The 27,975-nt window shown below is 51.6% G+C and overlaps 1 protein-coding gene across 3 annotated transcripts in view; it reads left to right on the top strand.

Annotated features, from left to right (window-relative positions):
• Nucleotides 1-27,975, top strand: part of dap3 (death associated protein 3) — a 56,020-nt gene that overhangs the window by 14,191 nt on the left and 13,854 nt on the right. For all 3 annotated transcript variants that reach the window (XM_072490631.1, XM_072490629.1, XM_072490630.1), the window contains exons 3-9: nt 3,386-3,505; nt 11,037-11,138; nt 14,177-14,285; nt 16,739-16,831; nt 17,758-17,888; nt 19,174-19,254; nt 23,650-23,808. In XM_072490631.1, the coding sequence (XP_072346732.1) occupies nt 3,386-3,505; nt 11,037-11,138; nt 14,177-14,285; nt 16,739-16,831; nt 17,758-17,888; nt 19,174-19,254; nt 23,650-23,808 (795 nt within the window). The remainder of the gene's footprint in view (nt 1-3,385; nt 3,506-11,036; nt 11,139-14,176; nt 14,286-16,738; nt 16,832-17,757; nt 17,889-19,173; nt 19,255-23,649; nt 23,809-27,975) is intronic.

Genomic DNA, 27,975 nt, shown 5'->3' with positions numbered 1-27,975 from the left:
CCCGCTCTCTGTGGGAATGAGTCCCGCACTCTTCCCCCGCTCCTACACTCTTACCCCCGCTCCCTGTGGCTAGCAGGTCCCGCACTCTTCCCCCCGCTCCCTGTGGCTAGCGGGTCCCGCACTCTTCCCCCCGCTCCCTGTGGCTAGCGGGTCCCCCATTCTGCCCGGTTCGCGAGATGTCTGAAGAATTCCCTGCAGGATTTATTATATCAACCCTCGGCCAAACTCTTCTCCAATGCTCTTCATCCTCCCCACTCCGCTGCTACCTCGCTCTCCCTCCGTGGAGTTCTTGGTAACGTGCTTCCTCTGCAGCGCTGGAGGTCCAATCCCCCCCCCGCACCCCTCCCTGCTTCCTGTGCATCGCCTGCAGCTGCGATTGTAAATCTCTTCTTGTCTATTGCAGTTATTCTGAGTTTCGCGTCTCTGGATCCTCCTGTCGGCAAGTTGAAAATTAAAGCGGGGGGGGGGGGGTGCGTGCTGGTGTGAGTTTCTACCAGCCAGAGGGATATTGTGATGTCGCACAGGGGTAGGGTGCCTCCTAGTGGCTGCGCAGCTGCATTGTTCCCCATTGGGAATGAATTGCAGCGCTCAAAATTCAGGAACACAGCCTGACGATTATTGCGCTGCTATTGCCAAATTCCTTGAGGGTCTTGGCCAGTTTTTTTTATTTTTTATAAACGCTGCCCCGCGGGCGAGTGTCAAAGTTCCATTGCTCCCTCCAGGGAACGCGGTAACGTTCAACGTTAGGCGCCGCGTGACAAATTCAGGCACCGTTCGCTTGGCAGTATGGCAATCTCCTCATGAAGTGCGGGCAGATGGAGGAATCGCTGCTGGTGCCGTGCCCAGCAAGGGGGGGATCAGTCCAAGCAATGTCTGAGACCCGTGTGTCCATTGGAAGCGAGGCAGCAACACTGCTGCACTTGACACAGAAGGGAAAGTATAGATTCTTGAACACGGGAGCGTATAACGTACTTCCTTGTAGAGGGATCGGGGTGCCCTGAATCTCAGAGTACTAGTCTGCAGGTGCAGCACGTGAATGAGGCAAACGGGAGTTTTGGCATTCATTCCTAACGGACTAGACCAGTCTTTTTCAAACTTTTTTTACGGGGACCCATTTTTTACCAACTGGCCAACCGCAGCGACCCACGGCGGCCGAACGCGGCGACCCACGGCGGCCGAACGCGGCGACCCACGCCAGCCGACCGCGGCGGCCGAACGCGGCGGCCAGCGGCCGCGACCCACGCCAGCCGACCGCGGCGACCCACGCCGGCCGACCGCAGCGACCCACGCCAGCCGACCGCGGCGACCCACGGCGGCCAGCATCCGCAACCCACGCCGGCCGACCGCGGCGACCCACCATTTTTTCTTATCTTGTTTGTTGCTAACAAAAATGGAGGAAATAGTTTTCAGTCCCTTTAGACCCCCGAACTTGTTAAAAAAAAAGGCTGCGACCTTTTATTGTGTAAAAGGCAGCCGCACTGCGTATGCGTGCCCGGTCATCGGTGCGCATGCGCAGTGCGACCAAATTTTAAAAGTATGTTCGCGGCCATTTTGAAGGCTGCTTCCAGCCGGCAGAGTTAAAGGCCGGCTGTTGCGCGATCGGGAGCGCCGCAAAGGACGGCTCCACGACCCTCCCGGCTCCCGCCCGAGGGCAGTGGACACCGGGACACTGAACAAGTTTGAGATAGATAAGTTTTTAATTAGTAGCAGGATGAAGGTTGAAGGGGAGCGGACAAGGTGGTGGAGGCGAGGCCGAGATGCGATCAGCCATGATCATATCGAATGGCGGAGCGGGCTCGAGGGCTGAACTGCTGAATCTAATCGAGGGGTTCGGGGTGGTTTATATATAGAATAACAGATACCCGGGAGTGAGTTACAGACAGGAATCTAATCGAGGGGTTCGGGGTGGTTTATATATAGAATAACAGATACCCAGGAGTGAGTTACAGACTGGAATCTAATCGAGGGGTTCGGGGTGGTTTATATATAGAATAACAGATACCCGGGAGTGAGTTACAGACTGGAATCTAATCGAGGGGTTCAGGGTGGTTTATATATAGAATGACAGATACCCAGGAGTGAGTTACAGACTGGAATCTAATCGAGGGGTTCGGGGTGGTTTATATATAGAATAACAGATACCCGGGAGTGAGTTACAGACTGGAATCTAATCGAGGGGTTCGGGGTGGATTATATATAGAATAACAGATACCCGGGAGTGAGTTACAGACTGGAATCTAATCGAGGGGTTCGGGGTGGTTTATATATAGAATAACAGATACCCGGGAGTGAGTTAGAGACTGGAATCTAATCGAGGGGTTCAGGGTGGTTTATGTAGAGAATAACAGATACCCGGGAGTGAGTTACAGACTGGAATCTAATCGAGGGGTACAGGGTGGTTTATATATAGAATAACAGATACCCGGGAGTGAGTTACAGACTGGAATCTAATCGAGGGGTTCGGGGTGGATTATATATAGAATAACAGATACCCGATAGTGAGTTACAGACTGGAATCTAATCGAGGGGTTCGGGTGGTTTATATATAGAATAACAGATACCCGTGAGTGAGTTACAGACTGGAATCTAATCGAGGGGTTCGGGGTGGTTTATATATAGAATAACAGATACCCGGGAGTGAGTTACAGACTGGAATCTGATCGAGGGGTTCAGGGTGGTTTATATATAGAATAACAGATACCAAGGAGTGAGTTACAGACTGGAATCTAATCGAGGGGTTCGGGGTGGTTTATATATAGAATAACAGATACACGGGAGTGAGTTACAGACTGGAATCTAATCGAGGTGTTCGGGGTGGTTTATATATAGAATAACAGATACCCGGGAGTGAGTTACAGACTGGAATCTAATCGAGGGTTCGGGGTGGTTTATATATAGAATAACAGATACCCGGCAGTGAGTTACAGACTGGAATCTAATCGAGGGGTTCGGGGTGGTTTATATATAGAATAACAGATACCTGGGAGTGAGTTACAGACTGGAATCTAATCGAGGTGTTCGGGGTGGTTTATATATAGAATAACAGATACCCGGGAGTGAGTTACAGACTGGAATCTAATCGAGGGTTCGGGGTGGTTTATATATAGAATAACAGATACCCGGGAGTGAGTTACAGACTGGAATCTAATCGAGGGTTCGGGGTGGTTTATATATAGAATAACAGATACCCGGGAGTGAGTTACAGACTGGAATCTAATCGAGGGGTTCGGGATGGTTTATATATAGAATAACAGATACCCGGGAGTGAGTTACAGACTGGAATCTAATCGAGCGGTTTGGGGAGCATTTGTTCCTTTGCTGTGCCTCGTGTTGATGGTCAGAGAGGCTTTAACCATCCTGTTTGTTTGAATGTTCCTTCCTTTAGGCTAATGCTGGCCGTCCCTTTCATCGAGCCGCTGGAGTGTGGGAGGCGTGCGCTGTCGCAGAGCCTGTCCCGGCGACTCCGAGAGCCCCCGCTGTTTTCAGGACGAGTGAAATGGACCCTGTAAGTGTTATGCTTTGCAATTCCCTCACTCAGCCGGGGCGCAGGAGCCGCTTTCCCCTCATTCATAGAACCACAGAAAGATTACGGTGCAGGAAAGGACCATTCGGCCCCCGTATCGGCGGCGCCCAACAACGAGAAAGCAGAAACTAACCACTTCATTGTAATCCCGCTCTCCAGCACCTGGGCCAAAGTCCCACCGCTTCCAGCACTTCAGATACGGGTCCGGGTATCTGTTCAAATGAGTTGTATGTTTCCGTCTCATCCACCAACTTAGGTAGTGAATTACAGACACCCACCACCCTCGCCCGGTCCCCGCGACCCTCGCCCGGTCCCCGCGACCCTCGCCCGGTCCCCGCGACCCTCGCCCGGTCCCCGCGACCCTCGCCCGGTCCCCGCGACCCTCGCCCGGTCCCCGCGACCCTCGCCCGGTCCCCGCGACCCTCGCCCGGTCCCCGCGACCCTCGCCCGGCCCCCGCGACCCTCGCCCGGCCTTGCTGTTGAAATGCTGACGTTCACACGGATTGCTTTAAGCAGACCGCTCCCCTAAACCCCCGTCCATCCCTCCCCTGCACAGACCCCTGACTTGGGCCGGCTGCACTTCCATCGGTGTGTTTGCTCAAACTGCGTGTGTGGGTAGCAGGGCGCAGTCTCGCCCGACACCGTGGAGCCGCTAGCTTCCTGAATCCGTGCTCCGTGTCTTGTCATATCCCTCAATGAAACCAGGGGTGGAGAGTGGAAAATGAGCTGGAGGTTTCTCTGTATGAAAAGCGGGTGTGGGCAGCACCTGTGAAGAGAGACGCAGAGTTACCGTTTCAGGCCTGTCACCTTGTTCTCAGGTATGGGTGCATTGCTGCCCCGCAGGTGCAGTCATGCCCAACACTGGTGGCTTCAACAGTGGATGGTTTCTGTCGAAACCTCTGATTACGGCACTGTAGTTAGCGTCAGGAAACCCGGAATCGATTCCCGGCTTGGGTCACTGCCTGTGCGGAGTCTGCACACTCCTCCCCCCCCCCCCCCCCCCCCCCCCCATGTCTCAGCGGGTTTCCTCCGGGCGCTCCGGTTTCCTCCCACAGTCCAACGATGTGCGGGTTAGGTGGGCCTTGGGGATAGGGCGGGGGAGTGAGCCTCGGTTGAGTGCTCAGTCGGAGGGTCGGTGCAGACTCGGTGGGCCGAATGGCCTTAATCTGCACTGGAGGGATCTATTTCTACCCCCCTCCCCCTCTCTGTCTTCTGGGCAGCATGTTAGCACAGTGGTTAGCACTGTCGCTTCACAGCGCCAGGGTCCCGGGTTCGATTCCCGGCTTGGGTCACTGTCTGTGCGGAGTCTGCACGTTCTCCCCGTGTCCGCGCGGGTTTCCTCTGGGCGCTCCGGTTTCCTCCCACAAGTCCCGAAAGACCTGCTTGTCGGGTGAATTGGACATTCTGAATTCTCCCTCTGTGTACCCGAACAGGCGCCGGAATGTGGCGACTAGGGGGCTTTTCACAGTAACTTCACTGCAGTGTGAATGTAAGCCTACTCGTGACAATAAAGATGATGATCTTTCGGGGCTGAAAGGGGCTGGTTTAGCACAGTGGGCTAAACAGCTGGCTTGTAATTCAGAACTAGGCCAGCAGCGCGGGTTCAATTCCCGTACCGGCCTCCCCGAACAGGCGCCGGAATGTGGCGACTAGGGGCTTTTCACAGTAACTTCACTGAAGCCTACTTCTGACAATAAGCAATTATTATTATTATTATTACTACTACTCTTTTTTTTTTTAAATAATATTTTATTGAAAATTTTTGGTCAACCAACACAGTACATTGTGCATCCTTTACACAACATTATAACAATACAGATAATAATGACCTTTTTTATTTAAACAAGAACAAAAGAAAACAACAACAAATAAATAAATATTAAATAACAAAAATAAAAAAAACTAGCCCTAATTGGCAACTGCCTTGTCTCAGGCCACACCCCCCCCCCCCCCACCCACCCCCACACCCCACACCCCAAGTTCTGGGCTGCTGCTGCTGCCTTCTTTGTTCTCCCCTATCTATCTTTCCGCAAGATATTCGACGAACGGTTGCCACCGCCTTGTAAACCCTTGAGCCGACCCCCTTAGGACGAACTTAATCCGCTCTAACTTTATGAACCCCGCCATATCATTTATCCAGGTCTCCACCCCCGGGGGCTTGGCTTCTTTCCACATTAGCAATATTCTGCGCCGGGCTACTAGGGACGCAAAGGCCAAAACATCGGCCTCTTTCGCCTCCTGCACTCCCGGCTCTTGTGCAACCCCAAATATAGCCAACCCCCAGCTTGGTTCGACCCGGACTCCTACTACTTTCGAAAGCACCTTTGTCACCCCCATCCAAAACCCCTGTAGTGCCGGGCATGACCAAAACATATGGGTATGATTCGCTGGGCTTCTCGAGCACCTCGCACACCTATCCTCCACCCCAAAAAATTTACTGAGCCGTGTTCCAGTCATATGTGCCCTGTGTAATACCTTAAACTGAATCAGGCTTAGCCTGGCGCACGAGGACGACGAGTTTACCCTGTTTAGGGCATCTGCCCACATCCCCTCCTCAATCTCCTCCCCTAGCTCTTCTTCCCATTTCCCTTTTAGTTCGTCCATCATAGTCTCCCCTTCGTCTCTCATTTCCCTATATATATCCGACACCTTACCGTCCCCCACCCATTTCTTTGAGATGACTCTGTCCTGCACCTCTTGTGTCGGGAGCTGCGGGAATTCCCTCACCTGCTGCCTCGCAAAAGCCCTCAATTGCATGTACCTGAATGCATTCCCTTGGGGCAACCCATATTTCTCGGTCAGCGCTCCCAGACTCGCAAACTTCCCATCCACAAATAGATCTTTCAATTGCGTTATACCTGCTCTTTGCCACATTCCATATCCCCCATCCATTCCCCCCGGGGCAAACCTATGGTTGTTTCTTATCGGGGACCCCCCCAGTGCTCCGGTCTTTCCCCTATGTCGTCTCCACTGTCCCCAAATCTTCAGTGTAGCTACCACCACCGGACTCGTGGTATAGTTCCTTGGTGAGAACGGCAATGGGGCTGTCACCATAGCCTGCAGGCTGGTCCCCCTACAGGACGCCCTCTCTAATCTCTTCCACGCCGCTCCTTCCTCCTCTCCCATCCACTTACTCACCATTGAAATATTAGCGGCCCAATAATACTCACTTAGGCTCGGTAGTGCCAGCCCCCCCCTATCCCTACTACGCTGTAAGAATCCCTTCCTCACTCTCGGAGTCTTCCCGGCCCAAACAAAACCCATAATACTCTTTTCTATCCTTTTGAAAAAAGCCTTCGTGATCACCACCGGGAGACACTGAAACACAAAAAGGAATCTCGGGAGGACCACCATCTTAACTGCCTGCACCCTCCCTGCCATTGACAATGCTACCATGTCCCATCTCTTGAAATCTTCCTCCATCTGTTCCACCAACCGCGTCAAATTTAGCCTGTGCAATGTGCCCCAATTCTTAGCTATCTGGATCCCCAGGTAACGAAAGTCTCTTGTTACCTTCCTCAACGGTAGGTCTTCTATTTCTCTACTCTGCTCCCCTGGATGCACCACAAACAGCTCACTCTTTCCCATGTTCAATTTATACCCTGAAAAATCCCCAAACTCCCCAAGTATCCGCATTATTTCTGGCATCCCCTCCGCTGGATCCGCCACATATAGTAGCAGATCATCCGCATATAAAGATACCCGGTGTTCTTCTCCTCCCCTAAGTATTCCCCTCCATCCCTTGGAACCTCTCAGCGCTATCGCCAGGGGCTCAATCGCCAGTGCAAACAGTAATGGGGACAGAGGACATCCCTGCCTTGTCCCTCTGTGGAGCCGAAAATATGCCGATCCCCGTCCATTCGTGACCACACTCGCCACTGGGGCCCTATACAACAGCTGCACCCATCTAACATACCCCTCTCCGAACCCAAATCTCCTCAACACCTCCCACAGATAATCCCACTCCACTCTATCAAATGCTTTCTCGGCATCCATCGCCACTACTATCTCCGTTTCACCCTCTGGTGGGGCCATCATCATTACGCCTAACAACCTCCGTATGTTCGTGTTCAGCTGTCTCCCCTTCACAAACCCAGTTTGGTCCTCATGAACCACCCCCGGGACACATTCCTCTATTCTCATTGCCATTACCTTGGCCAAGACCTTGGCATCTACATTGAGGAGGGAGATTGGTCTGTAGGACCCGCATTGTAGCGGATCCTTTTCCTTCTTTAAAAGAAGCGATATCGTTGCTTCTGACATAGTCGGGGGCAGTTGTCCCCTTTCCTTTGCCTCGTTGAAGGTCCTCGTCAGTAGCGGGGCGAGCAAGTCCAAATATTTTCTGTAAAATTCAACTGGGAATCCGTCCGGTCCCGGGGCCTTTCCCGTCTGCATGTTCCGAATTCCTTTCACCACTTCTTCTACCGTGATCTGTGCTCCCAATCCCATCCTTTCCTGCTCTTCCACCTTGGGAATTTCCAGCCGATCCAAAAACTCCATCATTCTCTCCCTCCCATCCGGGGGTTGAGCTTCATACAATTTTTTATAAAATGTCTTGAACACTTCATTCACTCTCTCCGCTCCCCGCTCCGTCTCTCCATCTTCGTCTCTCACCCCCCCTATTTCCCTCGCTGCTCCCCTTTTCCTCAATTGGTGTGCCAGCAATCTGCTCGCCTTCTCTCCATATTCATACTGTACACCCTGCGCCTTCCTCCATTGTGCCTCTGCAGTGCCTGTGGTCAGCAAGTCAAATTCCACATGCAGCCTTTGCCTTTCCCTATACAGTCCCTCCTCCGGTGCTTCCGCATACTGTCTGTCCACCCTCAAAAGTTCTTGCAACAACCGCTCCCGTTCCTTACTCTCCTGCTTCCCTTTATGTGTCCTTATTGATATCAGCTCCCCCCTAACCACCGCCTTCAACGCCTCCCAGACCACTCCCACCTGAACCTCCCCATTGTCATTGAGTTCCAAGTACTTTTCAATGCATCCCCTCACCCTTAAGCACACCCCCTCATCCGCCATTAGTCCCATATCCATTCTCCAGGGTGGACGCCCTCTTGTTTCCTCCCCTATCTCCAAGTCTACCCAGTGTGGGGCATGATCCGAAATGGCTATAGCCGTATATTCCGTTCCCCTCACCCTCGGGATCAATGCCCTACCCAACACAAAAAAGTCTATGCGTGAATAGACTTTATGGACATAGGAGAAAAACGAGAACTCCTTACTCCTAGGTCTACTGAATCTCCACGGGTCCACCCCTCCCATCTGCTCCATAAAATCCTTAAGCACCTTGGCTGCTGCCGGCCTCCTACCAGTCCTGGACTTCGACCTATCCAGCCTTGGTTCCAACACCGTGTTAAAGTCTCCCCCCATTATCAGCTTTCCGGTCTCTAGGTCTGGATGCGTCCTAGCATTCGCCTCATAAAATTGGCATCGTCCCAATTCGGGGCATACACGTTTACCAACACCACCATCTCTCCCTGTAATTTGCCACTCACCATCACGTATCTGCCCCCGTTATCCGCCACTATAGTCTTTGCCTCGAACATTACCCGCTTCCCCACTAATATAGCCACCCCCCTGTTTTTCGCATCCAGCCCCGAATGGAACACCTGCCCTACCCATCCTTTGCGCAACCTAACCTGATCTATCAGTTTCAGGTGCGTTTCCTGTAACATGACCACATCTGCTTTAAGTTTCTTAAGGTGTGCGAGTACTCGTGCCCTCTTTATCGGCCCGTTAAGCCCCCTCACGTTCCACGTGATCAGCCGAGTTGGGGGGCTTCCCACCCCCCCCCCCTTGCCGGTTAGCCATCATCTTTTTCCAGCTTCTCGCCCAGTTCCCACGCGGCTGTATTTCTCCCAGACGGTGCCCCCCCGCCCATCCTTTCCCGCACCCACTCCCCCCTTTCCCCAGCAGCAGCAACCCAGTAATTCCCCCCTCCCCCCCCCCCCCCCCCCCCGCTAGACCCCCCGCTAGCGTAATTACTCCCCCCATGTTGCTCCCAGAAGTCAGCAAACTCTGGCTGACCTCGGCTTCCCCCCGTGATCACGGCTCGCCCCGTGCGGTGCCCCCTCCTTCCTGCTTCTCTATTCCCGCCATAATTATCATAGCGCGGGAACCAAGCCCGCGCCTCTCCCTCGGCCCCGCCTCCCATGGCCAACGCCCCATCTCCTCTCCCTCCCCACCTCCCCCCATCACCACCTGTGGGAGAAAGAAAAGTTACCATACCGCAGGATTAATCATACAATCCCTCTTCGCCCCCCCCCCCCCCCCACTCGTCCCACCACTTTGTCCAAACGTTCATTTTCGTAGTCCAATCATTCCAATTTTTCTTCTACAATAAAAGTCCACGCTTCATCCGCCGTCTCAAAGTAGTGGTGCCTCCCTCGATATGTGACCCACAGTCTTGCCGGTTGCAGCATTCCAAACTTTATCTTTTTTTTGTGAAGTACCGCTTTGGCCCGATTAAAGCTCGCCCTCCTTCTCGCCACCTCCGCACTCCAATCTTGATAGACGCGGATCACCGCGTTCTCCCATTTACTACACCGAGTTTTCTTCGCCCATCTAAGGACCATTTCTCTATCCTTAAAACGGAGAAATCTCACCACTATGGCTCTGGGAGCTTCTCCTGCTCTCGGTCCTCGCACCATAACTCGGTATGCTCCCTCCACCTCCAACGGACCCGTCGGGGCCTCCACTCCCATTAACGAGTGCAGCATCGTGCTCACATATGCCCCGACGTCCGCCCCCTCCACACCTTCAGGAAGGCCAAGAATCCTCAAGTTGTTCCTCCTTGCGTTATTTTCCAGTGCCTCCAACCTCTCCACAGATCGTTTCTGGTGTGCCTCCTGTATCTCCGACTTCACCACCAGGCCCTGTATGTCGTTTTCATTCTCTGCTGCTTTCGCCTTCACGACCCGAAGCTCCTGCTCCTGGGTCTTTTGTTCCTCTTTCAGCCCTTCAATCGCCTGTAATATCGGGGCCAACAACTCTTTCTTCATTTCCTTTTTTATCTCCTCCACGCAGCGTTTCAAAAACTCTTGTTGTTCAGGGCCCCATATGAAACTGCCACCTTCCGACGCCATCTTGGTTTCTGCTTGCCTTCCTTGCCGTTGTTCCAAAGGATCCGCTGCAATCCGGCCACTCTCTCCTCCTTTTTCCATCCGTGTCCAGGGGGAACACCCTTCTGGTTTACCGCACGGTGTTTTCAGCCGTTAAAATTGCCGTTGGGGCTCCTATCAAGAGCCCAAAAGTCCGTTTCACAGGGAGCTGCCGAAACGTGCGACTCAGCTGGTCATCGCCGCACCCGGAAGTCATTACTACTACTCTTAACCCCCCCCCATCCCAAAACCCTTTTGAACACCCTCCTGCTCTTTCTGACAAGCTCTGTGGCTGAAGTCGGCTCTTTCCAAGAGCCGGTGCAGACCCAATGGGCTGAACGACCTCCTTATGCACTGTAAATTCTACGTCTGAGGGCAAACGCACCCGAATTTGGTTTGTTTTCCTACAGGGACAACACAGCGAGCAACACGAGGGGCTCCACTACAGCATCTCTGGCAGTGACCTGAAAACCATCTTCCCCCACGGCTTCACTCGTCGCTTCCAGCAGCAGGTAAGTGACTGCCCTTCCTCTGGAGCGGCGAGGGGGGAAAGGCTGGCGGTATTTGCACGTTGGGTCCCCGTCGGGAGAGAGATTCCCTCCCCCCTCCGCCGCATTACCTCCGAGAGACTCCCCAAGGGATTTGGAGAGGCCGAAGGGAGTGGGCAAACGCGTGGCAGGTGGAAGACCATATGGAGAGATGTTTCTTAAATGGTGGTGGGGGGGGGGCACGGTGGTTCGCACCACTGCCTCACCGCGCAGGGATTCCGGTTCGATTCCAGCCTCGGGTGACTGTCTGTGTGGAGTTTGCACCTTCTCCCCGTGTGGGTTTCCTCCGGGTGCTCCGGATTCCTCCCACAATCCAAAGATGTGCAGGTTAGGTGGATTGGCCGCGCTAAATTGCCCCTTTGCGTGTCCAACAGTTACGTGGGGTGAGGGGGATAGTGTGGGGGTGGGGGCCTAAGTAGGCTGCTCTTTCGGAGGGTCAGTACTGATGTGTTGGGTGTTCTGGATCACACACAGGTCACCAACACTTGAAGTAGTGCAACACTATTTTATTAAAAGGTTAACTATTTAAACATACTTGAACTGTGGGTAAATACGACACCAGCTTTAACTGAAGACCTTTGCCTTGTCCTAACCAGTCGATGCACTCAGCACATGGTGAATGTCTGTGTTGCAGGCTGTGAGCTCTGTCCTCCTAGCTAGCTGCTACTCGAATGAGCGGGAACTCTGACGCCCCCTGTCTTTATAGTGCGTGTGCTCTCACTGGTGATTGGCTGCGGTGTTGTGTATGTTGATTGGTCCCACTGTGTGTTCATCAGTGTGTGTCTGCACCATGATATACTGGTGTATATTATGACAGTACAGGCTCAAATGTGAGGTGGATTAGCCACGCTAATTTGCCCCTTAGTGCCCAACGGCAAGGTGGGGTTACAGGGATAGGGTGGGGGGGGTGGCCCGAGGTCGGGTGCTCTTTTGGAGTTTCGGTGCCAATCCGAATGGGCTGAATGGCCTCCTTCTGCACTGGAGGGGCGGCAGGGTAGCACAGTGGCTAGCACTGTTGCTTCACAGCTCCAGAGTCCCAGGTTCGATTCCCGGCTTGGGTCACTGTCTGTGTGGAGTCTGCACGTTCTCCCCCGTGTCTGCGTGGGTTTCCTCCGGGTGCTCCGGCTTCCTCCCACAGTCCAAAGACGTGCCGGTTAAAGAGTGGGCTAAACAGCTGGCTTGTAAAGCAGAACAAGGCCAGCAGCACGGTTCAATTCCCGTACCGGCCTCCCCGAACAGGTGCCGGAATTTGGCGACTAGGGGCTTTTCACAGTAACGTCATTGAAGCCGACTTGTGACAATAAGCGATTATTATTATTAGGGGCTGGTTTAGCTCACTGGCCAGGGGCTGGTTTAGCACTGGGCTAAATCGCTGGCTTTTACAGCAGACCAAGGCAGGCCAGCAGCACGGTTCAATTCCCGTACCAGCCTCCCCGAACAGGCGCCGGAATGTGGCGACTAGGGGCTTTTCCCAGTAACTTCATTTGAAGCCTACTTGTGACAATAAGCGATTTTCATTTCATTTCATTCATTTTCAACGGTTAAGGTGGGGTTGCGGGGATAGGGCGGAGGTGTGGGCTTGGGTAGGGCGCTCTTTCCAAGTGCCGACTCGATGGGCCGAATGGCCTCCTCCTGCACTGTAAATTCGATGATTCTTTTAAGCGTTGCACCTTCAAAAGGGTGTGTTCGTTCATCAGTCGCTGAAAGCTCACTTGCAGAGGGATATTGGTATGCTGTCCTTCACTGGAAGAGGATTTGAGTACGGGAGCAAAAGACTTCTTACAGCGATTACAGAGGCCACACCCGGAGTATCGTGTGCAGATTTGGCCACCTTAACGAAGTGAAGATATACTTCACTTCGAGGGATTGCAGCAAAGGTTCATGAAATTCATTGCTGGGGTGGCGGGATTGTCTTAGGAGGGAAGATGATACGGACCGGGCCTCCATCCTCTGGAGTGTAGAAGAGAGGGAGGCGATCTCATTCAACGTGGGACATTCTTGCAGGGCTCGGCAGGATAGAGGCAGAAGGTATTCTCTCCGGCTGGGGAGGGCAGTGCGAGCAGGAGCGCCGAGAGCCAGGCGACGCATTCTCAACCCCAGAGGGCGGGGGAAACTCAAATCACCGAGAATGTTGAAGATGAAGAGCTTTCTACACGTTCGAAGCATCGAGGGAGACAGATGGCGACGGCGCAGGAAGACGGTGGAGTGTCGAAATCTTGAACATCCGCGTAAGACTTTTAGACTCAAAGAAGCGTAACAAATAACAACACAGCTAAAGGTTAAACGATTTTACTTGCAACAAGGAAAAAGGCCGCTGGAATCGAGGGTCGCAGCAGGCACACTCTCGAGAACATGAGGAACATCGAGATCTTTATACACAAAGAACCCGCCCCCCCCCTGTCATGTGGGCCCTATGCACCACTTTATATTGGGTGAGATTGATAATTGCTGAGAATTTTAGTTGGCTCACACAGACACGGGTACCATTCCAATACAAAGGGGGGTGATCAGATGACGCCCATGCCTACTGCAGTAGTGAGATGAATGTACATTAGCGATACAAAGACCGTGCTAATCGACTGACGTCACTGGCTCCGATGGTACTGTTTAAGCAATTGTGTGTGTGTGTGTGTGTGTGTGTGTGTGTGTGTGTGTGTGTGTGTGTGGAATTGATCTCGTCAGGAGATCAAGTAAACTCGATGTAATCAATTTACAAGGGGCCATCTGTCTGCTAACTGAATTAATGAGGTCCAGAAAGCAATTTAAAATGAGACTCTTTCAGACTTCATGTCATGTATCCCATGATGCTTCAGATGGTCAAGTTTAGGTTTCCACCGGTGCCAGCTGAGGGGCCGAATGATCCACTCCTACTTATCACGTTCTTACCGCAGCCATGGTGGGTTCCTGCGTACGTCCGCCGCCGCGCCCCCCCCCCGGCCTACTGTACGTCTCTGCAGCTGCCCCTGCCTCTTACCCAGTGCTCTTTACTCTTTGCGTTTCAGATTAAGACTTTCAACGAGACGTGTGTGATGGTCCGGAAGCCAGCACTGGAACTGCTGTCTTATCTAAAATCGGCAAATTACTCGCACCCGGCCATACGTTACGTCGTCTGTATCCTTTGTAACTGGTTAAAAAAAATCGCAACAGCGAGAATGTTAACTCTGCTCAGAGGGGGATTTAAAAAAAAAAAAAATTTTATTCAAGGCTTTTTACATAAATACACAAAATAACAGAAGAACTCCCCAAACATCGCCACCTCCAGACCCGGCACGATCCCTACACCCAGGACCTTGGGCATAAGCTTTGCCCCAACTCCCTCAGTCTTCAGCACGCCCAGGATGCGTGGACGTGATTCGCGGACCCCCCCCCCCCCCCCCCCCGTGCACCGCCCATCTATCCCCCACCCCCGCAAAGATCCTGCTCACCCTCGCCACGTGGGCCCTCTTCACCACTTTAAACTGGGTGAGACTTAACCTCGCTCACAAGGAGGACGCGTTCGCACACCTCCCCCACCGTGTGCTCCATGAACCCCCCCCTCCCCTCAACTCTCTCTCGCCACCGCCAACACCCTCAACGACTTCGAACTCAATCGGGCCAGACTCGGGGCCAGGGCCGCACGGAAATCACTCCCCCCATCATTAGCTGATGCGAGTCCAGGTCTGGGATCTTGCCCAACACCCGCCTCATAAAGTCCATGCCATCCCGATTCGGGGCATAAGCATTCACCAGGACTACCGTCACCCCCTCCAACTTCCCACTGACCGTCACATACCTACCCCAGGGATCAGCCACAATGCCCCCCACCTCAACAGATCGGCCATATCCCCTTTTAAGCCGGCCCGCGTCACGGTGTTGTGCCGACCATTTATCCTAACCCGAGATCAACCTAACCTTTTTGTTTTAATAAATTTAGAGTACCCAATTCATTTTTTCCAATTAAGGGGGCAATTTAGCGCGGCCAATCCACCTAGCCTGCATATCTTTGGGTTGTGGGGGCGAAACCCACGCAGACACGGGGAGAATGTGCAAACTCCACACGGACAGTGACCCAGAGCCGGGATCGAACCTGGGACCTCGGCGCCGTGAGGCAGCTGTGCTAACCACTGCGCCGCCGTGCCGCCCTGACAAAAACCTTCCTTCAAGGGACATACCCATGACAATAGTTCCGGGTCGGGGTGGCGTGCGGCTCGAAGGGGAACTTGCAGGTGGTGGTACCCATGTGTCTGCTGCCCCCTTGTCCTTCTAGATCAGTGTTCTTCAAACTATTTTTCCGGGGACCCATTTTTACCAACTGGCCGACCTTGGCGGCCCACGCCGGCCGACCTTCGCGACCCACGCCGGCCGACCTTCGCGACCCACGCCGGCCGACCTACGCGACCCACGCCGGCCGACCTGCGCGAACCACCATTTTCTCTTGCCTTGTTTGCTGTTGACAAAAATGGAGGAAGTGGTTTGGGGTCCCTTTGGCCCTCGTACCCGCTCCTCCAATGGAACCTGTTGGATGAAGGTGAAGCCTTCCGGTGTGGGAAAGTATGGAGTCTCCATCTGTCCAAAGTTCCGCATTTAATCAAATAAAACCCCCTTGTAAACTTGTAAAAAAAATAAAATGAATATAAACCACAGCAGAACTTGTAAAACAAAAAGCTGCGACCATTTTTAAAAATAGCGGCCGCACGGCGATGCGCACCGATCAGCGCATGCGCAATGCGGGGGATTTTTTTTAAAAAAACCTTCGCGGCCGCTTGCAGCCGACGTTATGAAAAGCAGGCTGCTGCGCGGGGATTTGCGCGATCGGGAGCGCCGCGGACAACGGCTCCGCGACCCTCCCGACACCGACCGCCGACTTTGAAGAACGCTGTCCTCGATGGTCGAGGTGGCGGGTTTGGAAGGTGCTGTCGAGCCCCTGCTCTGCTTCTTGTACATGTGACACAGTCATTGGGGGGGGGGGGGTTGAATGTTAAAGATTTGTTTGATTTGGGTCGGGGGGGGGGGGGCGGTTATCGGATGGGCTGCTTTATTTGAAACGTCGTCAAGCTCATTTCCACGGAGGGCAGCACGGCGGCGCAGTGGTTAGCACTGCAGTCTCTCGGCGCCGAGGTCCCGGGTTCGATCCCGGCTCCGGGTCACTGTCCGTGTGGAGTTTGCACATTCTCCCCTTGTTTGCGTGGGTTTCGCCCCCCACAACCCAAAGATGTGCCGAATAGGTGGATTGGCCACGCTAAATTGCCCCTTAATTGGGAAAAAATGAATTGGGTACTCTTTTTAAAAAAAAAAAAAAAAAAAAAAAAATGTTTTAAGCTCATTTCCACGGGAAAATATGCTGACGTTCGAGACTCGGCGACGATTGGATGGACGTGGCATACCTGCGGGCATGTTGCAGTTCAGCAAGGGACAGAGTCCAGATGAGGAGGGGCTGCACTTCCGCAGTCAGTGAATTTCCCTCCACAGGATTGATGCTGTCGTCTTGCACACGAGGAGCGGTGGGGTTTACCCCCAGGCCCTTGTTCGTGTTAACAAGCACGGTGCGTTAATCCAGTTCTTTCTTTGACACGGTGCGCTTCCAGACGGTCAGAGAGGATGTGGGAAAACCCTCACCTTGTGCAACGCGCTGCATTACTGCGCCAGGCAGGACTGGCTAATACTGCACATCCCAGACGGTACGTACTCATTTCCACACGCTACCAGACAGTCGGGTTCAATTGAAAATTGGGTGCGTGACTGGGTTTCGAAAAGAAAAAGAGACTGGGGGGGGGGGGGGGGCGGATTTAGAGAGGAACTGAATTGGGGGGGCATGGGAGAAGGTTGGAGTGACGGGGTGGGGTGGAGAAGGGGATTGGTGGGGGTGATGGGTGTTAAGTAATGGGTTAAGAGACATTGCAATTAGTTGTCTCATTTATGTTAAGTATCCATTAATTGACACTGATATGTAAAGGGGCTTCAGGTGGCCTGTCGGGTGGTGTGTTGTTAAGAGTTTTGTGCAGAGGCTGTGGAAGTGAAATAAATGGTGTTTGGTGAAAAGGAACAAGAACTTTAGACTCTTCATTTCACAGTAACTAAAACGTCTAACACTGGGGGGGGAGACGATTGGGGTGGGGGGGGGGGTGAGGGAGAAGGGCATTGGTTCGGATCAGAGACACTGCGCTTCCAGACGGTCAGAGAGGATGTGGGAAAACTGGATGAGACACTAGGCAGAGAGGTCTGCCTTTGTGTGGCTCGTTCCTCTCCCAGGCATCACATCGCATTCAGGTGGCATTGACTATGTGCGACCAGCGAGGCCCTGGAATTGGCACAGTGAGGCTTTGAAAGAAAGCTGCAGGTTTTATTTAAAAAGATAAGTGCGTCGGGCAGCGCGGCGGCGCAGTGGGTTAGCCCTGCTGCCTCACGGCGCCGAGGACCCGGGTTCGATCCCGGCTCTGGGTCACAGTCCGTGTGGGGTTTGCACATTCTCCCCCGTGCCTGCGCGGGTTTCGCCCCCACAACCCAAAAAAAAGCTCCATGTTCGTTTGCTTCTGAAGGAAAGCTAGGTGTTCCGAGGTTGTGAAATGTCTCTCTATCTCTCTCTCTCTCTCTCTCTCAATCACAGCTTATCTGTGGGTGAAGCAATGTAAAGAGCTGATGTCATCATCCTATAACAAGGCTCGCTTTGACCAGCCCTTGGAGGCCTCGGTGTGGCTCAAAAACTTCAAGATCACCAATGAGAGGTTCTTAAAGCAGGTAACGAGCCCACTGCTGTCCTAACCCCAGTGATGTAGTCAGAGAGGATCGAAGCCAGGGGCCGTATTGTCACGTGAGAGTACCTTTAAGAAATGGGTGTTTAATAGAGAGCTGCAGTGATGTCAGAGAGTGGGTGGAGCTGGGCTGTCTGCCTGCTTTACTTTCATTTTAGGCTGTTTGCTACAGGGTGTTGTGGTGATGTGCATCAATGTAAATGCATGTAGGCTAGCTAGACACTAGAGGGAGCACCAAAGACATCACACACACTCAACCAATAGATCAGGTAGATAGGACACGGCCAACGGACATTCACGATACACACAGAGGTGACACAACCACGGGGGGCATTACACCAACCCACATATAAGGGACACCACACACATGATCTGCCTCTTTCCAGTGGAGACAGTCAGTGGGAACAGACACCGGGTTGATTCAATATTATACCCACCACGTGGATTGCAGCAACTGGTTAGTCAGGCTGGGGAGCTATAGGAGGATTAGCAGTAGTGTCGAACCCGAGTAACAGGTAAATAGTTTAATCAACGTGTTGAAGTTATCTCCACGTCTGAACCTTCCTTTGTCAAGTGCACCACAAGGAAGCCGCTTATGTTACACCTACACCCTAACAAATCGGGTGTGGTTGGTTTCGTTTTGAGAGCTGGTTAGCTGCAGGCAAAGCGAGGAGCTGTATAACGATCTCTCTCTGCAAACTATCGACTGCCTCCAAATCAATTGGGCGATTTCAAAGTGCTGACTGCTCTCAATAGTGAATTTAAACCTGATCTCTGTGTTTAAAAAGGGTCTTTTGTTTTCCGGATGCTGTTTGGGAATTTATTAAGGGTTATCTATAGAGTACTGTATTCTTTGGGGACTTATTGGTGTTGCTAGTTGTTGAGATGTTTACTGTGAGTTTATGAAGTGTTAACAGGTTTCATCACTAAACATTGTTTTAATTTAAAAGTATTGTAAAGCTCTGTTGCATCACACCTATATGGTAGGCCCGTGTGCTCCCCATACCACAATCTATTAAACGTTGTGCGTCAGGTGAACTCCCATGATACACTTTGGGGTTCTCTTAACAGTATTGCTGCCCTCGGGGAGGGCCGGCCCAAGGAGGTTGGCGGTGCTGGAAGTCGGACATTTTGTGTATTTATGCCGCGGGCGCTCTGGGCTGATCTGCGCGCGGGGGGGGGAACGAGGGCAGGGGCGGGGACTTGCTGTTGTCGCTGTGAACTGTGCGGCCGGGCCACGCTAACCGGGGCTTCGATTTTCTTGGAAACAGGTGAAAACGCAGCGGAAGTACATCTGGAATAAGCGAGAGGCGACCGAGGAGGGGAGGCCTTTGGCTGAAGTGGTGGAGCAGGTGAGACGCTGAAACGTGTGGCGGTTAATCCTCCTCTTCCGCCGCCACCCGGTGACCGCGCTGCCAAAAAAATAAAACCCACTCCCTTAAACCTCCCCGTTTGGCTCAGGAACCGGTTAGCTCAGTTGGGGGGGGTCGGCTGTTTCGTTCCAGGCTGCAGAGGGATCTGGGTGTCCGAGCGCATGCATCGCAGAAGGCTGGTATACAGCAAGTAATGAGGGAAAGGAATAGAATGATATCATTTATTGTGTCATGGGAATGTCACTTTAAGAAATGGTAACTGCTAAAGTTACTGGTGTGATGTCAGAGTGGGTGGAGCTGAGCTCTGGCTCTGCTTTTTAGTTTCACTTTGAGGAAAAGCTTGGGTGTGTCTGTGTTTTTTTGGTTTCGTTTCCGTGTTGGAGCTGCAGCCAGCCAAAGAAGGTGTAATGTTGATCCCTCTGCCATGTAAAGACTATCTCTTGATCATTTGGTGAATTCAGTGATAACTGCTCTCAGCAGAGAATTTAAACCTGATGTGCATGAAGGTTTTTTTTAAAAAAAGTCTTATGGATGTTAAAAGGAAAGTAAGGATTACTTAGCGTTGTATTCTTTGGGGGTTGTATTTGAATTAATGGTTGCTAAGATGTTCGCTGTATGCTTTAAAAAGGTTAACTTGAGTTCATAGAATAAACTTTGTTTTGCTTTAAAAACCCGAGCCGGGAATCGAACCTGGGACCTTGGAGCTATGAAGCAACTGTGCTAATCACTCTTCTACCGTGCTGTACTTATTAAAGGCTGTGAGGCTTCCTGCCTCTACTGCCCTCCTGGGTGCTGTATTCTGTTACGGTACCTGGAGCAGACCCCAATTTCTGTTGGGGAACTCTACAAGAAACCCCAGCAATTTTGCAATTTGTATACTGTGGACCCCCCCCCCCCCCGGACAAATCGGGATCTTTTATATTAAAACAAACTACTGTTAACACAGGATTAACCACGTTAACGTCACGGAAAATAGCTTTTCAATGAACAGTCAAACAATTCTTAATGTCAAAGGGAACACTTGAACTACTAACTTATACCTTCTCCAGCTTCAATTCACCCAGGCCTCTGCAGGTCAAAAGCCATTTATAAATAAATTAAGTCAGCAAAGATGGGGTTGCTTGTTGTACTCTGGGAAAGACTGCTTCGAGCGGGAGAGACCGCTTCAGGAGCAGCCTGAAAATCCTTCTATCTTTGTCAGACTAAAAGATCCCACAGTCAAAACTGCTGGCTACAGACCTGGCTCCTCCCATTAATTGCATCCTCTCTATCCCGTTAACTGCCCCATGGCCATCTTAACTAAGTGTTGCGGGAAAAATCAACCACTTCAAGAGTCAGACTTACTGTGTTCAAATAAGTGCAGTTTTATTGTTACACGAAGCTTCGGGAGAAAGCGTACGTACCCCGCGGTACGGTAGCCAGCCTTTCTCCCGGTTTGAATGGCAGTCATTCATTTTATGCTTTGGGTTCACAATGAGCCCAGATACAAAACAATTATCACCTTGTTATTTTTAAACATTTTATAGATTGTACATCGCTATCACAATGAGCCCAGATACAAAACAATTATCACCTTGTCATCTTTAAACATTTTATAGATTGTACATCGCTATTTGTAAGCGTTTTGCCATTTACACATGGCCACAGTCAAAGAGGTTTTACAGGTTACAGGCAGCAGCAGGAAAGCAGTATCAATTGTCCCTTTGTTTTAGGAAATGGCCCAAGACATTCGTATTAGCATCTCATTGTGTACACCTTGGCTGAAGTCCGCTTTATTCAAGTGGTGTCCCGCATTTATGTATTTCTTAATCTTCCTGTCTGGCTCCCTTTGTCCTGGCTTTGTCCTGGATCTGTTCCTATCTGTCCCACTGGCACCCCGCTGGACTCCAGGCATCAGTTATGTCTGCTTTATTCTCTGTGTCTCCATCTTGTGTGTCAGGCAGCCATCTTCTGTGCCAAGTGCTCTTTTGAACCATTTCTCACTTCAGTAAGGATGAACCTTTAGTTATGTACACCCCAGGGAACCTTTTTTTTCATAAACAAAATTCCATTAACTCCCAGGTAGGTAAACAAGTACATAGTTGGATTGAATGATCATCTCACTTTTTACAGCATCTTAATTGCATCCTTGGCAGGCACAGAGTCTGGCTATCTTAACCAAGGTCCTTTAATGAAATGAAATGAAATTCGCTTATTGTCACATGTAGGCTTCAAATAAAGTTAGTGTGAACATAAGAACTAGGAGCAGGAGTAGGCCATCTGGCCCCTCGAGCCTGCTCCACCAGTCAATGAGATCATGGCTGATCTTTTGTGGACTCAGCTCCACTTTCCCGCCCGAACACCATAACCCTTAATCCCTTTATTCTTCAAAACACTATCTATCTTTATCTTCAAAACATTTAATGAAGGAGCCTCAACTGCTTCACTGGGCAAGGAATTCCATAGATTCACAACTCTTTGGGTGAAGAAGTTCCTCCTAAACTCAGTCCTAAATCTACTTCCCCTTTTGAGGCTATGCCCCCTAGTTCTGCTTTCACCCGCCAGTGGAAACAACCTGCCCGTATCTATCCTATCTATTCCCTTCATAATCTTGTATGTTTCTATAAGACCCCCCCTCATCCTTCTAAATTCCAACGAGTACAGTCCCAGTCTACTCAACCTCTCCTCGTAATCCAACCCCTTCAGCTCTGGGATTAACCTAGTGAATCTCCTCTGCACACCCTCCAGTGCCAGTACATCCTTTCTCAAGTCAGGAGACCAAAACTGAACACAATACTCCAGGTGTGGCCTCACTAACACCTTATACAATTGCAGCAGAACCTCCCTAGTCTTAAACTCCATCCCTCTAGCAATGAAGGACAAAATTCCATTTGCCTTCTTAATCACCTGTTGCACCTGTAAACCAACTTTTTGTGACTCATGCACTAGCACACCCAGGTCTCTCTACACAGCAGCATGTTTTAATATTTTATCATTTAAATAATAATCCCTTTTGCTGTTATTCCTACCAAAATGGATAACCTCACATTTGTCAACATTGTATTCCATCCCGTGTGGGACTGGCTGGTGAATAACACCAGCTGTTCGACTCTGGAGGTTCTCACAGCTGTCACCGCTCCCCTCCTGGCCTTGCCAATGGTTAGGGATCAGGAGAGACATACAAGATTGGGATAGGACGGGAAAGTGGAGTTGGGGATTATCAATATCAGATCAGGCGTTGAAAGGCAGAGCAGACTCGATGGGCTGAATGGCATCCTTACGGTCTTTGGAGAGCGAGATGACTACCTTTCCCTTATCCTTCTCATTGGAACGGCCCGACTGATGCCCTGGCGACTGTTACCAAGCCTCCCTCGGTGTGCGCAACTCAGCGCTGATGTTCAATCAGCCTAAGTGGCAATGGGCGCGTCAAGAGGTCTTGTCGATGGACACTGACTCCTGTTGGCTGTTTGGGGGTGCCTGATGAAGAGACGATGGATCACAGTTGAGATATCCATCACCTGTAGAGGACAAGCTGACAAGACGCACTGGTAAACAATAGGCAAGATGCAGGAGCCTGTGGATCACCTTGTCACCTCAACTCGGGGAGCTTGCGCCCCTCCATTGAGGACAGAGACGGGGGAACAAGGGGTTGACGTCCCGCTGGAGAGGGCAGAGTCGGGGAACAAGGGAGAGTTGACGTCCCTCCAGAGGGGAGAGAATCGGGGGAACAAGGGGGAGTTGACGTCCCGCTGGAGGGGGCAGAGTCGGGGAACAAGGGGGGTTGACGCCTGGTGGAGAGGACGGAATGAGGGAACAAGGGGGGAGTTGACGTCCCACAGGAGAGGACTGAATCGGGGAACAAGGGGGGTTGACGCCTGGTGGAGAGGACAGAATCAGGGAACAAGGGGGGAGTTGACGTCCCACAAGAGAGGGCAGAGTCTGGGAACAAGGGGGGTTGACGCCTGGTGGAGAGGACGGAGTCGGGGAACAGGGGGGAGTTGACGTCCCACAGGAGAGGACTGAGTCGGGAACAAGGGGGAGTTGACATCCCGCTGGAGAGGGGAGAGTCCGGGGAACAAGGGGGAGTTGACATCCCGCTGGAGAGGGGAGAGTCCAGGGAACAAAGGGGGAGTTGACGTCCGGTGGAGAGGGGAGAGTCCAGGGAACAAAGGGGGAGTTGACGTCCGGTGGAAAGGGGAGAGTCCGGGGAACAAGGGGGAGTTGACGTCCGGTGGAGAGGGGAGAGTCCAGGGAACAAGGGGGAGTTGACATCCCGCTGGAGAGGGGAGAGTCCGGGGAACAAGGGGGAGGTGACGTCCGGTGGAGAGGACGGAATTGGGGAACAAGGGAAAACGAGTGCTGCAAGTGACCAAGTTGTCTGTAATCCTTCCCCAGGGTTTAACACGAGTGAAAAATGCCAGTGATGCGGTGGGCATCCTGTTTAAAGAGCTGAAGGCACAGTGTCGCCCTGACACCTATCGAATGCTGGTGGCGATCGATGGGGTCAACGCTCTCTGGGGTCCCACCACCATGAAGAAAGAGGACAGAAGTCAGGTATCCCATTCCACTGGTACAAATCAAGGTTTAGCTGTTTGTCACGCAGTGCGAGAGTTATTTCTATGTATAGATGACCTGGTTGTGAATGCTTGTGTGTGAAGCTCTGCCCTTCAAACCTGTTCTTCTCCCGTCAAATGGTTCAAGTACACTGTCCTCCAAACCGAAGGCAGTTCAGGTTGAATTACTGAATCATACTGGATCGGATGCCATCCCATTCACTCCACATGGATCAAACCCCTTCCCGTTCACTCCCATTGTCCACAATCCCAATGGATCAAACCCCTTCCCGTTCACTCCCATTGTACACAATCCCAATGGATCAAACCCCTTCCCGTTCACTCCCATTGTACACAATCTCAATGGACCCAAACCCCTTCCCATTCACTCCCATTGTACACAATCCCAATGGACCCCAACCCCTTCCCGTTCACTCCCATTGTACACAATCCCAATGGATCAAACCCCTTCCCGTTCACTCCCATTGTACACAATCTCAATGGATCAAACCCCTTCCCATTCACTCCCATTGTAGACAATCCCAATGGATCAAACCCCTTCCCATTCACTCCCATTGTACAGAATCCCAATGGACCCAATCCCCTTCCCATTCACTCCCATTGTACACAATCCCAATGGACCCCAACCCCTTCCCGTTCACTCCCATTGTACACAATCCCAATGGATCAAACCCCTTCCCGTTCACTCCCATTGTACACAATCTCAATGGATCAAACCCCTTCCCATTCACTCCCATTGTAGACAATCCCAATGGATCAAACCCCTTCCCATTCACTCCCATTGTACAGAATCCCAATGGACCCAATCCCCTTCCCGTTCACTCCCATTGTACACAATCTCAATGGATCAAACCCCTTCCTATTCACTCCCATTGTAGACAATCCCAATGGATCAAACCCCTTCCCATTCACTCCCATTGTACAGAATCCCAATGGACCCAAACCCCTTCCCATTCACTCCCATTGTACACAATCCCAATGGATCAAACCCCTTCCCGTTCACTCCCACTGTACACAATCCCAATGGACCCAAACCCCTTCCCATTCACTCCCATTGTACACAATCCCAATGGACCCCAACCCCTTCCCGTTCACTCCCATTGTCCACAATCCCAATGGATCAAACCCCTTCCCGTTCACTCCCATTGTACACAATCCCAATGGATCAAACCCCTTCCCATTCACTCCCATTGTACACAATCCCAATGGACCCCAACCCCTTCCCGTTCACTCCCATTGTACACAATCCCAATGGATCAAACCCCTTCCCGTTCACTCCCATTGTACACAATCTCAATGGATCAAACCCCTTCCCATTCACTCCCATTGTAGACAATCCCAATGGATCAAACCCCTTCCCATTCACTCCCATTGTACAGAATCCCAATGGACCCAATCCCCTTCCCATTCACTCCCATTGTACACAATCCCAATGGACCCCAACCCCTTCCCGTTCACTCCCATTGTACACAATCCCAATGGATCAAACCCCTTCCCGTTCACTCCCATTGTACACAATCTCAATGGATCAAACCCCTTCCCATTCACTCCCATTGTAGACAATCCCAATGGATCAAACCCCTTCCCATTCACTCCCATTGTACAGAATCCCAATGGACCCAATCCCCTTCCCGTTCACTCCCATTGTACACAATCTCAATGGATCAAACCCCTTCCTATTCACTCCCATTGTAGACAATCCCAATGGATCAAACCCCTTCCCATTCACTCCCATTGTACAGAATCCCAATGGACCCAAACCCCTTCCCATTCACTCCCATTGTACACAATCCCAATGGATCAAACCCCTTCCCGTTCACTCCCACTGTACACAATCCCAATGGACCCAAACCCCTTCCCATTCACTCCCATTGTACACAATCCCAATGGACCCCAACCCCTTCCCGTTCACTCCCATTGTACACAATCCCAATGGATCAAACCCCTTCCCGTTCACTCCCATTGTACACAATCCCAATGGATCAAACCCCTTCCCGTTCACTCCCACTGTACACAATCCCAATGGACCCAAACCCCTTCCCATTCACTCCCATTGTACACAATCCAATGGATCAAATCCCTTCCCATTCACTGTACACAATCCCAATGGATCAAACCACTTCCCATTCACTCCCACTGTACACAATCCCAATGGATCAGACCCCATCCCGTTCACTCCCATTGTACACAATCCCAATGGATCAAACCCCATCCCGTTCACCCCCATTGTACACAATCCCAATGGATCAAACCCCTTCCCGTTCACTCCCACTGTACACAATCCCAATGGACCCCAAACCCCTTCCCGTTCACTCCCATTGTACACAATCCCAATGGATCAAACCCCTTCCCGTTCACTCCAATTGTACACAATCCCAATGGACCCCAACCCCTTCCCGTTCACTCCCATTGTACACAATCCCAATGGATCAAACCCCTTCCCATTCACTCCCATTGTACACAATCCCAATGGATCAAACCCCTTCCCGTTCACTCCCATTGTACACAATCCCAATGGATCAAACCCCTTCCCGTTCACTCCCATTGTACACAATCCCAATGGACCCAAACCCCTTCCCGTTCACTCCCATTGTACACAATCCCAATGGATCAAACCCCTTCCCGTTCACTCCCATTGTACACAATCCCAATGGACCCAAACCCCTTCCCGTTCACTCCCATTGTACACAATCCCAATGGACCCAAACCCCTTCCCATTCACTCCCATTGTACACAATCTCAATGGATCAAACCCCTTCCCATTCACTCCCATTGTAGACAATCCCAATGGATCAAACCCCTTCCCGTTCACCCCCATTGTACACAATCCCAATGGATCAAACCCCTTCCCGTTCACTCCCATTGTACACAATCCCAATGGACGCAAACCCCTTCCCGTTCACTCCCATTGTACACAATCCCAATGGATCAAACCCCTTCCCGTTCACTCCCACTGTACACAATCCCAATGGACCCCAAACCCCTTCCCGTTCACTCCCATTGTACACAATCCCAATGGACCCCAACCTCTTCCCGTTCACTCCCATTGTACACAATCCCAATGGATCAAACCCCTTCCCATTCACCCCCATTGTACACAATCCCAATGGATCAAACCTCTTCCCGTTCACTCCCATTGTACACAATCCCAATGGATCAAACCCCTTCCCATTCACTCCCATTGTACACAATCCCAATGGATCAAAACACCTTCCCGTTCACTCCCACTGTGCACAATCCCAATGGACCCCAACCTCTTCCCGTTCACTCCCATTGTACACAATCCAAATGGATCAAACCCCTTCCCGTTCACTCCCATTGTACACAATCCCAATGGACCCCAACCTCTTCCCGTTCACTCCCATTGTACACAATCCCAATGGATCAAACCCCTTCCCATTCATTCCCATTGTACACAATCCCAATGGACCCAAACCCCTTCCCGTTCACTCCCACTGTACACAATCCCAATGGATCCAAACCCCTTCCCATTCACTCCCATTGTAGACAATCCCAATGGATCAAACCCCTTCCCGTTCACCCCCATTGTACACAATCCCAATGGATCAAACCCCTTCCCGTTCACTCCCATTGTACACAATCCCAATGGATCAAACCCCTTCCCGTTCACTCCCATTGTACACAATCCCAATGGACGCAAACCCCTTCCCGTTCACTCCCATTGTACACAATCCCAATGGATCAAACCCCTTCCCGTTCACTCCCACTGTACACAATCCCAATGGACCCCAAACCCCTTCCCGTTCACTCCCACTGTACACAATCCCAATGGACCCCAAACCCCTTCCCGTTCACTCCCATTGTACACAATCCCAATGGACCCCAACCCCTTCCCGTTCACTCCCATTGTACACAATCCCAATGGATCAAACCCCTTCCCATTCACCCCCATTGTACACAATCCCAATGGATCAAACCTCTTCCCGTTCACTCCCATTGTACACAATCCCAATGGATCAAACCCCTTCCCGTTCACTCCCATTGTCCACAATCCCAATGGATCAAAACACCTTCCCGTTCACTCCCACTGTGCACAATCCCAATGGACCCCAACCTCTTCCCGTTCACTCCCATTGTACACAATCCCAATGGATCAAAACACCTTCCCGTTCACTCCCACTGTGCA

This window comes from Scyliorhinus torazame, chromosome 26 (genome assembly GCF_047496885.1).
Source record: "Scyliorhinus torazame isolate Kashiwa2021f chromosome 26, sScyTor2.1, whole genome shotgun sequence".
NCBI lineage: Eukaryota > Metazoa > Chordata > Chondrichthyes > Carcharhiniformes > Scyliorhinidae > Scyliorhinus > Scyliorhinus torazame.
The sequence above is the reverse complement of the archived record's forward strand: the minus strand, read 5'-3'. Positions and strand labels throughout refer to the sequence as shown.